Source organism: Centrocercus urophasianus, unplaced genomic scaffold (assembly GCF_019232065.1).
Source record: "Centrocercus urophasianus isolate 14NV4802_14NV808 unplaced genomic scaffold, USGS_Curo_1.0 seq_23, whole genome shotgun sequence".
Taxonomy (NCBI): Eukaryota; Metazoa; Chordata; class Aves; order Galliformes; family Phasianidae; genus Centrocercus; species Centrocercus urophasianus.
In genome coordinates, this window is record NW_024884789.1 from 16,142,223 (window position 1) to 16,157,609 (window position 15,387).

The 15,387-nt window shown below is 41.7% G+C and overlaps 1 protein-coding gene across 1 annotated transcript in view; it reads right to left on the reverse strand.

Annotated features, from left to right (window-relative positions):
• Positions 1-15,253, reverse strand: part of CIB2 (calcium and integrin binding family member 2) — a 32,707-nt gene extending 17,454 nt beyond the window's left edge. The window contains exons 1-2 of the mRNA XM_042824596.1: positions 15,099-15,253; positions 7,445-7,479 (exon numbers count right to left, since the gene is read on the reverse strand). Coding sequence (XP_042680530.1) covers positions 7,445-7,479; positions 15,099-15,149 — 86 coding nt within the window. The 5' untranslated portion in view covers positions 15,150-15,253. The remainder of the gene's footprint in view (positions 1-7,444; positions 7,480-15,098) is intronic.
• Positions 15,254-15,387: the final 134 nt, after the last annotated feature.

Here is a 15,387-nt window from a genome sequence, read left to right on the forward strand (position 1 = left end):
TTCTCGTCCTGTCACCACCGAGCATCACAGGGGAAAGTCTGGTTCTACTTTCTTCCCATCCTCTCCTCAAGTATTAGCACACATGGACAAGATTCCCCCAAGCCTCCTCTTGGCTAGCTGAAATGATCCCTGCTCTGACTTCCCTCATAAGAGAGGCTCTCCAGTCCCTTCATTGTGCAGGAGGCACTTTGCCCAGCTGTCCCCAGTCTGTTCCACTCCCCTCCTGTACTGGAGAGCCCAGAACTGAACACAGTGCTACAGGCTCCATACAGGACAGTTATTCTCACCTGTGCCTAGCAAACCAGGTGCAACGTGACTGAAGTATTATAAAGGAAAACTTTATGACACAAAAGGTGTAGGTCATAAAGAATGGCCTAGATGTGTTTCATTCAGGGGGCTAAACAAGCTTAACAACATAATTGTTGTTATAGAAACATAATTAACAAGATCAACAGCAGCTTCAGGATGTACGTTCTTCTGCATGTAGTCTCTTAAACACATTTAGAAGATTCCCAATGGTGTAAAGCTCCCCCAAACTTCATCCTCTCAGCAAACCCCTTCTTTATGTAGAGCCCAAACTTTTTGAAAGACAGGATGTGTTAGGATTGCATAAGCTGTGTTCCAGCCTCTCCCTCCATCTGCACAGCAGCCTGCTCCAAAGGGGAGATGCATCTCAAGCCCTTTTTTGTATCCCTTATCCCACTCCCTTATAAGGAGGGTTTTGCAGACATTTGGAGGAGAGCTCTGCTTATCTTCCCAACTTAACTGTCAGGCAGGTTTCAGATTTAAAATCCAGCATATCTGGATGGGCAGACTGGCTTCTCTGAACCTCACCTTTTTCTCTTCAAAGACATGCCAAGGAACAGGCAGAGAGAACAATGCAACAGAATTACAAATGCTCTTCTGTAAAACTGGGCAGCTGGTGCCCAACTTGGTGATTTAGTGCCGTATTCCTCCAGCAGCTGTCTAGCTAGGATAAGTCAGCCTCAAACTATAAAACAACTCTAGTTGACAGAATTTGTGCTTTTGGGCTAGAACAGACGCCCAAGAAATCAGGGTCTGAATGCTTTGGTATTTGCCAAATCGTATTAGTCTAGAGGGAGAAACAGAACCACATGGGCTGGCTAGCAGGCAAGCATTAATACTGGAGTTATAGGTTGGCTGCTAGAAAATCTGGTCCACAAAACCGAGGAAGAGAAACACTGCCTTGTAGGAGACAACTTAACTACCTGTTCCATGTACAACCACAAGACAAGCATGTTAAGCAAACAGATGAATTGCTGCTATGAATATAGTGTGGTGGGCTTTTTTGTTTGCTTGTTTTGGATTTTTTTCCTAAGCCTCTTTCCCTCCCCCCCTCCAGTGGATCCTTTCCAGTACAACAAGTCTTTTTTGAACAATAGTGCCAACTACTGAGGTCCCAACAATGCTGGCTGGAATGGAATTTCTCCCTTCTCCTTATTTATTTTAAATATGAGGGGGATATTTATTTTTAAAATTTACTTATACCAACTAATCCCCCTGCCACAAGTACAACTGGCAGTTACACTGCATTCCACATTTGCTACTTTTTCTCCTATCTACTGATAGCACTTCACTGCTTAAATATCAGTTCAGCTTGTTGCTAATTTTGCATATATATATGATTTTGTAAGGTTGATCTTCAGTGCCTGGTTCACTTCTGCTCAATGTTGTTGAGGATTTTTGAAAAAATACATTCACACGTGCCTTAGCCAAGAAGTTAGTGCACTTACACAACAGAGGCAGGGAAGAACTGACACGTGCAGGAATATACAATCAGCCTTCACCACAATAAAGATATGTTGCATTTGTTTCTTCTCTCTTATCCACAAGAGTAGCCACTCATGAAGGAGATCTGCTTTCAGCAAATTCACAGTGGCTGCTTCTGAGCACGCATTACGTTCTAGGCATCCCAGAGCTGAGCCGCTGTTCTGGAGTCTGTCTGTATGTTGAAGTTGTGCCCTGAAGTTCTGGCCTAATTTCCACATTCTGAGCAACAGAGAAGCATGTTTTCAAAGCCCTAGCATGTACCTATCAAAAAAGTTAGTAAGGTTCTAAACATTTGTCAGCTGTCCCCCAAGTATCTTAGATAATACACTCTCAGTAATGATACAAATATCTCTACATTACCCACCAGTTTTAGCATCCTTTTGTCCTGGGGTCACAAGTGCTATCCAATGGGTTGTGGGAAGCACTTCCCAGGGAGTGTATTTAGATTTTCTGGTGATAAACAGTCACCTGAAACACCAATAACAGCGTATGGCTTTTCCACCAGCCATGTTTGCTACTTCTGCAGCCCATACTGGGTTTTCTTCACCTCCTAGACTGCTGTTCCGCGGTGCTTATTTCTTTCTCAGCTTATATTCATGAGCTGTTCTGTTTGCTGATAGTTTATAAACATACTGCTTTGCTTTCCACACCTGGTTTTTCAATCAGGAGAACATGTCCAGAGCCCCCCGACAGCAACCTGCATTTACATGCTCATAAGTTGATCATAGCACCAAAGTCCTATCCTAAGTCAATCTAACATCTCTCTTGCACAGAAATGCAGAGTCCAGCTCTCCTCTTCTTTCCTCATTTTCAGCTGCATTTTCTTGCTCTAGCACTCACCTATCAGAAAGCAGTTTCAGCTCATTAAACCAACCCAACCAAAAAAAAAAAAAAAAAGAAAGAGATTTATTGTTGTTTGGGTTTTCTCAGAGGCTATTTTTCCCCAGGGAGGGAAGGATAAAACCACTTAGCCTATTTCACCTAATTGCAGTGTCATGCTGTTTTACATGAGATTAAATTCATCTAAATTGGAGCTGCAGTACTTATTCCTTCACCCCCATCTAAACAACTGTGCCCCTTCTTTTGGGTCATCACTAATACTCACAGGAATAGGTGGTGAGCCAGCCAGCCAGGGAGGCTCATTTCAGCCAAAAAAACTATTAGCTTTTCTTTGGCAAGATTACTCCTTGCTGGATCAACTCACTGAACTCAGCAGCTGCACTAGAAATTCAGTTCAGACTAAATAACCTTGGATCTGCATTTCCTTCATGCCACATCTGAAAGCATCCTGCAGTGCATAATGAAAGGCACAGCAGTACTTACTTGCTTTCTAAATTGCAGCATATGACAAATCAATAAGTGCCAATTATTGAGGGGTTATAAACCCTTTTATTCCCACCCAGAGAATTTAGCCCATGCTGAAACACCTCTCGATTCTACTCCACCCCTTAGACAGCAAGCCACAGCTCATACTTAGCACAATAATACAGTCAGCTGCAGTTATATCTGCCCTATCATAAACTGATCACGTATAGAGCTTCTCAATAAGCAGATACATCACACTATGAGGATAAGGCAGAAGAGGAAACGTAACGATTCCAAGTGACTGTTCCTCCTCCCACAGCTTCATGCTTTTTCAGAATTACTCCCATGACTTAATTCTTCTAAGCACTCTACATCAAACATTAATATCCACTCTGGTATATAGTACTTTGGAAACAGAGCATCTATTATCCACCATCCATTAACCTAATCTCTTACCCCAAGAATATCTGTTTTTCACAGATAATATTCTGAGGTTGCACAGTTTCTCTTAAGCAGATTTTTTCCCATTTTTTCTTTGCACAATACTGCACAATCATGCAGCCAAAGGCTCCCTTATCTCCCATACACAGTCCATAAGAAGGAGGTTTCCTTTGGCCTAACAAAAATCACATAATGGACTCTAAGTGCATGCCTTGTTCTCTTCCCAGGGAATAGATGTTTCCCTTACAGCTTCACTCATACAATCTATTAGGCTTTCATGGTACTCAAGTCAAAGAGAGTTATATGTTCTTATTGGAAGAAGCTGCATGTGTATTTCACAACAAATTAGGAGAGGGCATTATAATTTGTATCATTCATATACTCTGGACATTAGAGAGCAGAGAAAAACAGCAACACAAGGCTATTTATTGACATTTCTTTGCTTTTTAGAGAACCAGTGCTCATTACAGCCTGTCAGTGTTATTTTAACTCAAACACCACTTGCCACAGTCAACACTTGACTGTGTTTTAGCTGGTCTATTTAAATGACCAGGTCTATCAGGTGACAGTGACATTTCTCAGATACTGTGAGCCTCACAAAGTATGCAGAGCAGTGTTTGCACTGCAACAGGATGCAAAACCTACAACTAAGATCAGTTTTAGCATTCTGTAGGAAGAAATAGCTTCAGTTATCCTTACCAGGCAGAGCTTGCAACCTAAACAAAGGGAGTATTCTCCTCGTACTTAAAGGGCACCAAAATATGAAGTCTGGGTATAACAGACAAATTAAAGGGGCAGTTTGTCAGGGTGCTTGGTTGCATACAGACGAGTAACAGAGTAAGAAAGTAAAAAAGAGTTTTCAATTCCTTAGTCCCTACCTCACCCAGACAGGCTTTTTGAGATAAAAAAAATCTTGTTCTTAAGTAGCAGGAGAATCTTTTCCACAGCTTTGTGCTGCTTCCCTCATCTGCAAGTCCTATGAATCAGCGACGTCCTCTACTCTGACACACTTGCAAGGCAAGGATTTAAAAAACACAAATCACAAATTATTTATCTGTGAATGCTGTTTCAAATCACACAGTTCTGAAGGACATGCAGTCCAGAACACCACAACATCTGCAAATTCAGTTCATTTATACCTGCTATTTCTACAATGTCCTGAGACATTCAGTGCCTTGAGATCAAAGGCCAACAAGTTACCATGCACCAAATTCCAGAATGTATGTAAAACACTTATGCCATTTCCATAAGGAAATCTCTCTTCATTTCTGCCAGCTTTTACCTGCTTGTCAGAGCTGTGCAATGGTAACAAATATTTTTTTATCCACTGCAACCCAGAAAAAAAAAAAAAAAAAAAGCAGAACCAAATAGAGTAATATTTCTTTCTGACTTCCCAGTTCAAAGCCAGCTTTGGCCAATGCCATGAACTCCTGTTAGCCATCATACAGTGACTTGTCCTTTTTTCCTAATTTTGGAACAACTTCTCCTGAAATCCAGCGTCTCCTTCAAAGTACACTCTATGTATTTTCTCAGCTGCTCACAATGGCTCAAATTTACAGTTTGGAAACGCAGTTTTCCAGATGTGACAAAGTCTGCCTGTTCAGATTCAGCAGTTTCCTAATTACATCTGCTGGGGAGATGCTTGATTCCTTACTTCCCCTCTATCATAATCATTTTACAGTTCTGCATCCATTCTCACCCTGACAACACTGCATTCTTGCTAGAAAATTAGCCGTATTTTAAATCATATTCTTTAAGTCAGGCCTGTGCTACACACACTTCAGATCTCCATCCGTGCAGATTTTTCTTCTCTAGATGTGTGTTAGCTGTACAAACACCTAAAACGTATCTACCTCCTTGCAGCAGAAATCAATTCCACTTTCAGGGTATCCATTTCAATATTTCTCTCCCAAACAAGAACAAAGAGAACAATCCCTGAACGAAAGATGGCACAGTGTCCCACTTTGCTAATTGCTTCCCTTGGAAGGGTCCAAATGCCCTGACAGGCCAAACACAAGTGACAAATCCAAGCTAAACTGACAAGCTAACATCCTTAGTTTGTAATTATTTCCCTCACTGGAACAAGGTATGAATAGAAGTATTAATAACTGCTTATTGCATTGTGTTGGTTGTTGGTTTTTTTTCAGTTTAGACTTCAAAGGGAATTAGAAAAATGCAAAGCAATTTTCCTTTATTCAGTCCTGGTTAATTTCTTTCACAAGCTGTATAATGAGCTGCTCACGTGAAACAGAAGAAGAGCATTTTCTGGTTTCTTTCAGTGCTTAGAAAGTGCACAGAAAGCAAGACTAAACCATTTCTGTTTGGTTGGGTTTTTTTCCTGGCTGTATAACGTGTGTATCTGAGACTCGGTGGCTACACGTGGACATCTTTTATTCAGTATCCAACTAATGACACTACAGGAATATCCCTGACACACAGCTGCTGTTTCAGACAACTATGATGACAAATTCTGCTGCTGTCAAAGTCAGCGTTCTTTCAGCAGAACTAACGTTACAGCCCTGACAGAACACACAACGGCCACTCGTGGTTATTTGAGCTGCAGGCCTTTTGTAGGGTACAAAAACACAGCGTGACACCTCTTTATAGCTAGCAATTGTGTGCTGTTCCTGGAGGTTTGCAGCTAAGGAAAGCTTGGTTAAAGAAGTCACCTCCCTGGTACAGTTACCCACGCCTGTGAAGCCTTGACTTGCTTTGAGACCAGTCTCTCTGGTGGGGCCAGCCTGCGTTGAACTCGTATGTAGGCCCACCACAAAGCTCTGACTAGTTCAGTCACATTATAACCTGACTTGAAACAACACTGCACTTAATTCTGAACCATAACAATTAGATGAAAGGACACAGACCAAACTCAGCCCTGGCATTGCTATGTTCCTACTGCACAGATGCTGTCCATGGACCAGGAGCAAGTGCTTCTTTGTGAGCAATGAGAACAAAATATGCCAGAAACTAATTCAAATATCACCTGTTTTTTTCCCCCCCATGAAAAAATAAATCATCCCATCTAATATCATACCATTACTTTTTGCCTTGACAGAATTACTGAATGTCTTACAGAGGCTTATGCCAACAGAGCGAAGGCAGAGAACATTTCTCACATAGACCACAACCATTTTTGACTTGAGAGAAGTTCCCAGTGTTTATGAAAACAAAAGCTGTTTCCCTGATACCTCTTACATCTCAGAAACGATTCAAATCTGAGTCCTGGAACACTGTGAGCTCCTAGGTCTGAAGCCACAGATTCATCCTCCCTCCTTATTAGGGCAAAAATCCTCAGGGAAAACAAAAATGCGAGTGGATTGACAGGAAAAAGCCTATGATGTACTTGCACACATCCTTAGTCTGAAGGTTAGAAGATCAAGAATCTACGGCAGGCTCCAAGGCAAGAAGTCAGCACAGACAGACAGGAATGATTTTGGTTTGACGCAGTCCATCACAAGTGAAACAAAGCAATGCTGTGTACTTCAAGCACTGAGACCCACAACTGCTTAACTGCAATCCCAGCCTTAGCAGCTGACTAAAGAGAGAGTTCCTACAGAAACAAAGCAGAGGACACATCTCAGTGCTTATGTTCCACCAGTTTTCCTCGTGCTGGAGCCCATACCAAAGCCCACACTGACTGAAGAACAAGCCCTCACTTCACACCTGAGCAGAAGAGCAGTACATTCCTCTCATACAGTCACAGCTTCTCTGCCTATCCCTAGAAAAACCTATGGTACAGACATTAACATCTTTTTCCTTACATACATTTACATATTATGCATGTATCCCAAGTCCAATGCTACACTCATTCACTTATTCAAAATAACCAGCTTCCTCACTAGTCAGAAAGAAAGGTTTAGTTTTTTCCACATGGATTATGAAGAAAAATTTAATAGAACTCACTTACCGAAGGATTTCTTTCCTAGTGAAGAACGTGCAGTCCTGTAAAACACAACAGGTGTTACTGTATGATAGGAATACTGAAAGTGCAAATCATTACTTTTTAATATTTTTTGAAGGAAACTCAGACCTGGCAGAAAAAAAACATTAAAGATGCCATTTGTTTACCACCTAGCTTTGACTCAGAAAGCAGCAGATGCTATAAAATAAGGAAAATATTCTAAGGATGGGGCTGTCAGGAAAAATTATATACCTAGAGTGGAACTCCTGGAGAAAAAAACATGCAGTTTGTTTGCAATTAGTTGGACAACAAGAGGACCTTTGAGGTCTTTTTCAACCCAGGCCATTCTATGATTCTACAATTCAGTCTGCTGAAACATTCCACCAATGTGAAATGATCAGAAGAAAAATTAAAATAAGTAAAATATAGGTGAAAAATATTCTACAGACAGATCTAGAACACAGTAAATAATGAACAGATTAAGAAAACTATCTTGTAACTTGGACTCTGCAATTCACATACTTAAATCACTCCTTACCAACGTCAGAGTTTTGCTAGGAGAACTGGCACTTCACAAGTGAACGGCGATTTGAGCACTGAAATTTTTTGCACTTTGTGTATTTCTACACGTCACAAAACAGGTTATATTACCAGGTGTTGCAAAAGCACAACAGTCAGACACATGCCATTAATGGAAGGAAATAGTCCCTAATTTCACTATATTATCTACTAGATGCTAGGGGCAAATTCTGCCCTGCCTCCAAAACTAGGAACACTGGTGGCAATGAAATATTGGGTGACCAGTTCAGCTTCCTGTTCAGGCCATTGGTTTGGATAATGTGATAGATAAAGCTCTGTGTCATGGAGCTACCAGCTGCTGGGGAAAGAGCGTGGGAGCAAACGCTCCAATGACAAAGGCATGCAATGGCCCAGGGGATGTGGCAGACACGTGCTCAAGAATTCCACCTTTCTCCTTTAATGTAAACATTTAAAATATGTAATAAGAGGCAGTTTGTGACAAGATAAGAGCAGCGGGCCTGACTGGCCCTACTGAAGAGTACATATAACTATCATAGCCTCACTCCCGTTCTGCACTTCAGGCAATGAGAGAAAATTTCATTTCATTCCTAAGGTGAGAATTAATCTGGCTATAAATGCTTGCTGCTTCAAAGGAAGGGAAAAGCCAATGATCACAGCTATCTGAAGCAATCAACCAGCTTGTCTCAGGTGTCCAGGTAAGGTATCAGTCCTGCCTGGTATCAATTACTCAGTTTGCTTGTTCTCCTCCGTATAAAGCAGCAGGAGAAGAGCTTTCCCCTCCGTGTGTTGCACAGCAGAATAGTGTTACAAGGCAGCACAGGAAGGCACCTTGAAAGCTGCTAACAAAGATGTCACATTGTCTGGAACTGCACAAAGTGAAATAGGAGCCAGCTGGGAAAGTCTTCATTAATTCCAACGTGTTCACTACTTACAATCAAACTGCCACTTAAGGATGCATCATTTACTGGTGAAAGGCAGGTACAATCTCACAGATGATTGTGATGCTCTGTGCAGCAACCATCCCGTAATTATACAGGCTTGACGAAACAGCAGGCGCTGTTATTTAACTAGAAAGCTGACAGGGAATTGATATGCAAATAGAGGTAAAGATGAAAAAGACAAGTTACCCTTCATCTTCCAGAATCTTGTGAAAACACCACTGAGAAACTTTCAAAACATCATAATCTTTTTTTGCTAAACTGTCTCCTTTTTGCACCTTCCAACACAGTTTAACTTATACTAGCACCGACATAAGGGACAGAGTTAAAGCAAGTATCCATTGGTGGCAGGAAAGAGGTACAGGAGTGCCCTTTCTGTTGTAAGCACAGCCCCACTTTGGATTGGAGCCACCATGGAACACAGGTCTAAGCATAATTCCATTTTGTAGTTGCTGGAACAACAGCAATTTAATTCCGATTTAATTAAAAACCTTCGGCCAGAGAAGCACGGAGGTGATTCATCCAATTTTCTTCTGCCTACTTCATTCATACAGAAAAATACACAATGATAGACAATAAGTAGTAAACTGACACGTTGAAATAACAAATGTCACTGAACACATCTGTTGTCACATAGGCTGTATTTTAGTTAATCATGGACTTGAAAAGCAACCTGCCTGTTCTACTTCAGCACAGGCAAACTACTTAAAGAAATGGGAACACAGTTTTCATAATTTGTAGCAATTCTAGATTTCTGGCAAGAATTTATCCCGAAAATACAGGCTTTTTTTTTCTAATTCTATGCAATGTCCTGAAACACTACAGCAGGCCCTCACGGCTTTCAGGTTACTCAGAACAGAACAGTTCAGAATAGAACAGTCTCGCCTTGAAACGTTACCTCCTCCAGGGCCTGGGAGAAAAACCTGCTTCTCTTCTAAGATCTGCTGTCCCACTTGCTCTGTCCTTGTGCCCTTAGAAGTGAGCTAATTGCAAGTGCAATATGAAGGATTACTAATGGCTGTTTGGAGATAAGATACTACTTCAACAAATCAGCAATTATCCGCTTAACGTCCTTATGGCTAATAAAGACAGTGAATATCATAAAGCAAACAGAAGATTTCCTATTGATTTTAATGAGATCATTAGCTTGTATAATGGGACTCTATTCTCATACTTGGCATTTAGGTGGCTTAACTGGTACTTAAAATATTCTGCAGAGAAGAGACTCAGACAGCTGGTGCACTTGGGTTGTACAGAATCACTGAGTCATAGCACGGCCTCGGTTGGAAGGAACCTTACAGCCCACCCAGTTCCAACCCCTGCCATGAGCTGCTTGCCACCCAGCAGGTCAGGCAGCCCAGAGCCCCATCCAGCCTGGCCTTGGGCACCCCCAGGGAATGGGGCTGGTACTGCGACCTTCTGCCAGTCACTGCATTGCTGTGAAGCAGAATTAACCATCCCTGCTCTTAAAATTTCCGTTTAAAACCAACACAGCAACAGGAAGGTTTTGCAGAACCAGAACTGATAAGTGTTTTATCCTTTGACCTGCTGTGTCAGGTGAATGCAAGTTCAGGACAGATGGTAACACAGAAACAGCGGCCCCATTAGCCTTCAGGAGCTCATCACAAACTCCTAGATTGGTTGTGCTTCATATTTAGGGCGACAGGATTTGAGCAAAAAATAGGAGTAGAGATAATGATACTGAGAGCACTGGTTAACTAACCAACTTTAATCTCACATGATATACATGCAGAGCATAAGGTGAGGCACGCTTCCAAGATCAGAACACATTATGATTTATTCTGTGGCATCTACTGCCAATCAAATAAAACTGATTTCATACAGAGAAGGTAACATTTATCAGCAAGGAACGGAAGAAAAATTGAAGAACAGAATCGAATGAGAAAACAGCAATACTCAAGTATGCAGAGGCACTTCTTGCACCTATTAAATGTATATATCTTCTTCACAACTATACATGTATAATTATATGCATAATTTCAGGAGAGCAGGCTTATTCTGCTCCTGCAACAGCTACATCACAAAGCTTTATAAGCAAATAAGTGCAGCCAAGCAGTCCTTGCAATGCAAAAGCCAGTCCCAATCTGACAGCCTCAAACAAATGCCAACAGGCCACAGATAAAGCAAACCACTGATGAACAGGCACTTGGATAGCATCCTCAGGCCAAGATAGATGAATCCCTTTTAGCTGTCTCACCGAGCAGCTTTTCAGAAATGAGAGGACTCAATGCTGTATTTCAAATATTAACATCGTACAGCAGTATTTCATCTGGAAAATCCCAAGTGATCTTTAGCACTGTGGCAAAAGGAGTCCGTGTGTCTAAGAATACTTCAAATGAAACACCATGAAAACATCATTGTGTTAAATAATCACAAATCAAAAGTTAAAAGGTGCCAGATAAAATGAAATGAGTTTTCGTGCAGTAGATGCATTATTATCTCCATTCTGTGCAGACGTTCTGGTTTTGGATTCTAATTGCCATACAAGTAAGGCCAGCATAGAACTGTTGTGTGAGACTGAATCAGCAACACGTTTATATGTATTTTCATCACTGTGCAGAAAAACACAAGCAGAAAACCCCTGCAGCCCCCACTGAGTTTCAGCAGGCCAAACCTGCAGCTGTGAGAAGCAGTGGGGCACTGGAGTGAAAGCAGCCGGGCATAAGCAGTACTAACAAAGAAACAGACTGTCAGCAAATGCAATTTTGCTCAATCCATAGATGCAGCAAACAGTAACCTGAAACCGGAATGGGGCTGCAGGATGATTTCAAAAAAGCCTTCCTTCATTGCTGTGCTGCTGGAAGTTTGCACATTAACGGCAGCACTTTATCAAAGGGAGAAGTGCTTTTTGCACTTCTGATCCTGGAGGACCTGTGATGAGTGTGCTTTTGGCACTCTTGCCTCCTAAGGAGCACATTTTCATCACAGATCCTGTCTGAGCCAAGCACAGCTTTTTAAACCAGCAGATATCTTCGTGGCTTAATTTCAACTTATATAGGACACTTCTGTACCCGATTTCATCTGGTTTTGTGAATTCCTCATGAAGTATAGTTTAATTCCACTCTGACGTGTTTTAATAGAAGGAGAAGGCTAGCTCTGCAATAGGCAAATTCCTGTGGAAAAGACAGCACAGTGATTATTTCACATGATTGCTGCTTACTGCACTACTGCCTCGAAGACAACTGGAACAAACACCATCCTGTTTTGGTGCTGCATAGAAAAGCGGACAGGAAACAATCTAGCAATTAACAAATGCAAAAATGATTGACTTAGAATAAAGAGAATGATCTGAAATAAAATATTTGTGTCCTATATTCCCCAAGTTATGCCTATTAAGGGAACAATTAGAACTGAAATCATATCAAATTCAGAGCACTTACTGAAACAACCACAGTGAAAGCAGTGAGATTGCTCCAAGAGCAGTCAGGCCGAAACCCAAGCACAGCCTGGAGGCATTTCCTGTTCAGTATAATGCAGTGCACTGAGGCCAATACATGGCCCTGATATTGCTTTATTTAATGCCCTTATTTCCCACTGCTTCAAGTATCCTCACACAGCACCACTCACAGTTAAATTCTCAGTTCACTGCTTTTCTCATTATGGAACTTGGCACCCAGAAGTTGTCCTATATACAATTTTTACAAGTTTCATTTTGAAGTGCTGTTTGATTGCAATGAAATACACCTTCCTTGCTAACACTTACCTTTTCTCTACCCAGACCTTGGGGAGATTTTGCATTTTATGTTAAAAACAAAACCACCAAAACAAGCAAGTACTGTAAGGGCACAGGAAGCAGAAACCAGTGTCTAACTTGGTGATGAGGTGAATCTCTAAGAGAAAACCAATGCTTGCAAAAGCCCGACTCCTTAGATTACTCTGATGTTTCACTAGGCTCATGTAAATGTAAAGAGCTGTCAGCCAGAACAACACCAGTTTACTGAGTTTCCAGATGATACACAAGGTGTTAGGGGATCTGCAACATGCCACTCTTCAGTTAATTGGCTTCTATCTATTCTGAGTATTAAAAAATAATAATAATAAAAGAATGATAAGAAGTTTAATGCCACGGAGTCATATCAAGCACCTTCTCCACAAACAGCTCCAGCTGGCCCTCCCACCAGCAGCCTTACTGGAGACTAATTGATGCAGCCATCTATTTGAAAACTCTGAGGTCATCTTGTGGGTGAACAGATTGGCAATTATTTCATTTAAATGTTGTGTTAAAAACTGATCTTTCAGTATGGTTACTGTTATGCTAAGATGTTCATAAATGGGCATTTTTGAAAATCTTAGATGAAATGAGGATCTTTTATTTCATCAATAACACGCTGCTGGCCTGAAATCAGCGTATGCGAGCTCCTCATGCAGGTGATTTTGCTGCTGCTTAACCTTTAACTCCTGATATAAATCTGCTTACGTGTGAATTTGCCATACATTGAGCAAATTAACTTCTCATTTTTCCATCCTCCTTTCACCTGTCAGAAGCAGTTCCTATGAAACAAGCTCTTAAAACAACCTGCAAGGTAAAAAAAAAAAGACCTTTCTACTAAAATAACATTCAGGTGCTACAAAGCCAGAATAACTCATGTTCAAAAGATGGTAATGGCAAAAGTTCATTTATCTGTATATACTTGGCTGTGCACTGGGGTACCAACAAGCACAATGGATTGTTGCAAAGCATGTTTTACTCCTCCTACTGAGCTGTAAGTCCTCCTGTAACAAAGAAATGCACCAGCCTAACCACTGCGAGGCTCTGAGATCAATTACCCAGCATTAGGAAAGGCAGGGGCTGCACAAGCCATTAGAAGAAGGCAATTTCTGGATGAAGAGTAATGAATTAGGGATGACATTTCGGCTCTTGCATTTGCCAGTTTATGTCAAGAAGATAACATTAATTACATTTAGATTTTGTTTTGTTTTGCTGCAGTTGGGCTCTGTTCTGTGTTCACTTTTGAAGATAGAAGAAAGACAGACAGTAGTGTTTCACAGGTCTGTGATTCCCCTTTTGCCTTTCTAGCAAGGATGTAAAAAGTAGCCTTTGAGGATCTTTGACAACCAAGCCTCAGACCAGTGCATTGGACTAACATATTACAGTGATGGACTGCTGGTGAGGGTGAGATATGCGACGGAGTGGAAATTAAAGCAGCTCCATTTTCATGTTTCATACAATGATAGCAAGAACAGCACACATATGAAACCCTGCTACCAACAGGATTAGGAATTTAATAAGAACTTAATGTACGCTTATTTCATAGCACGGTCAGTACATGCCCCCAGACTGACTTCATCTGGGTAAATCTCTACATCTGTAAAAAGCCCATGGTAGCACTAACTGCAAAAATAAAGAAAAATTAGTATTTAAAATCACAGTTTCTAATTCAGGGATAGAAGTCAAAGTTCATGAAGGTAAACATAAAGAGTTCTACTTTTGTGTGCCCTGAATCTGTCCCTTGATTATCAGGAGAAATTAAACGCTGACTTCTCAAACTGTTCATTCTGCCTGTATTCATCACTTCACAGAACACAGCAATGCAAACAGCCCTGCCTGCACCTTGTAGCAGCCGTTCACCTGCCTCCTTCTCCAGCAGACTTCTATTTCATCTGCTGCCCAACCTATGTTTTCAGAAACTCGTTCTAGGTGTACACAGTGCAGACAGCATCCCTCAAACCACCTCACTAAGGTCTGGGTTATGATAAAATGCGGATAAGACGAAATCATTCATCACCCGGAGCGTGAAAAACGCAGCTGGTGTGACTGCCACAAATAAAGTACCCCCAGGCACTAAATGAGTACGTCTTCTGGTAAGAAGAAGAAATTACCACTCAGGAGATGATAAAAGCACAAGGATACCTATTTGGGATTTACAGCCAGCACATTTCTATGATTTACTGCCTGAACTGAACTTAGGCATAGATTTAGACACATCAGGCATAGATTTAGACACATTTAGACACATTTTTCGCCCCTACCGACAGGGAAGTTAGCACGGGTTATAAAAAGGTTACGGACACACTTTCCCTTCTTTAGGAACCGCTCAGTAAAACGATTACAGTAGACAAGCGCCCTTCCCAAGCCGGTCACGAATGTTAGGCTGTTTCCCAGCCCAGACGCGGCGGATGTGACTCCCACCCTTCTAACACAAGGCACCGAGCTGTCTTACCTGGTAGGCATCCAGCTGCTCGTCAGTGAATATTGTCTGCTTATTACCCATCTTCGAAGAATTCTTCCTTTATGCAGATGCATCCCATAGGAAGCAGCCGGGCTGCTCTGTGAGGCGGGCATTTAGAGCACGGATTCCCTGCGAACGCGCCGGCAGAATCGCGAAGCCTGCATTGAAATGCTTCGTGCTGCGGGAAGGAAGCGGGACCGGAAAACCTTTCACTCGAGCGCACCTAGGAGGCGGGCGCTGCAGTCACAGGCAGGTGGCATCCGAAGGCAGCGATGCCATT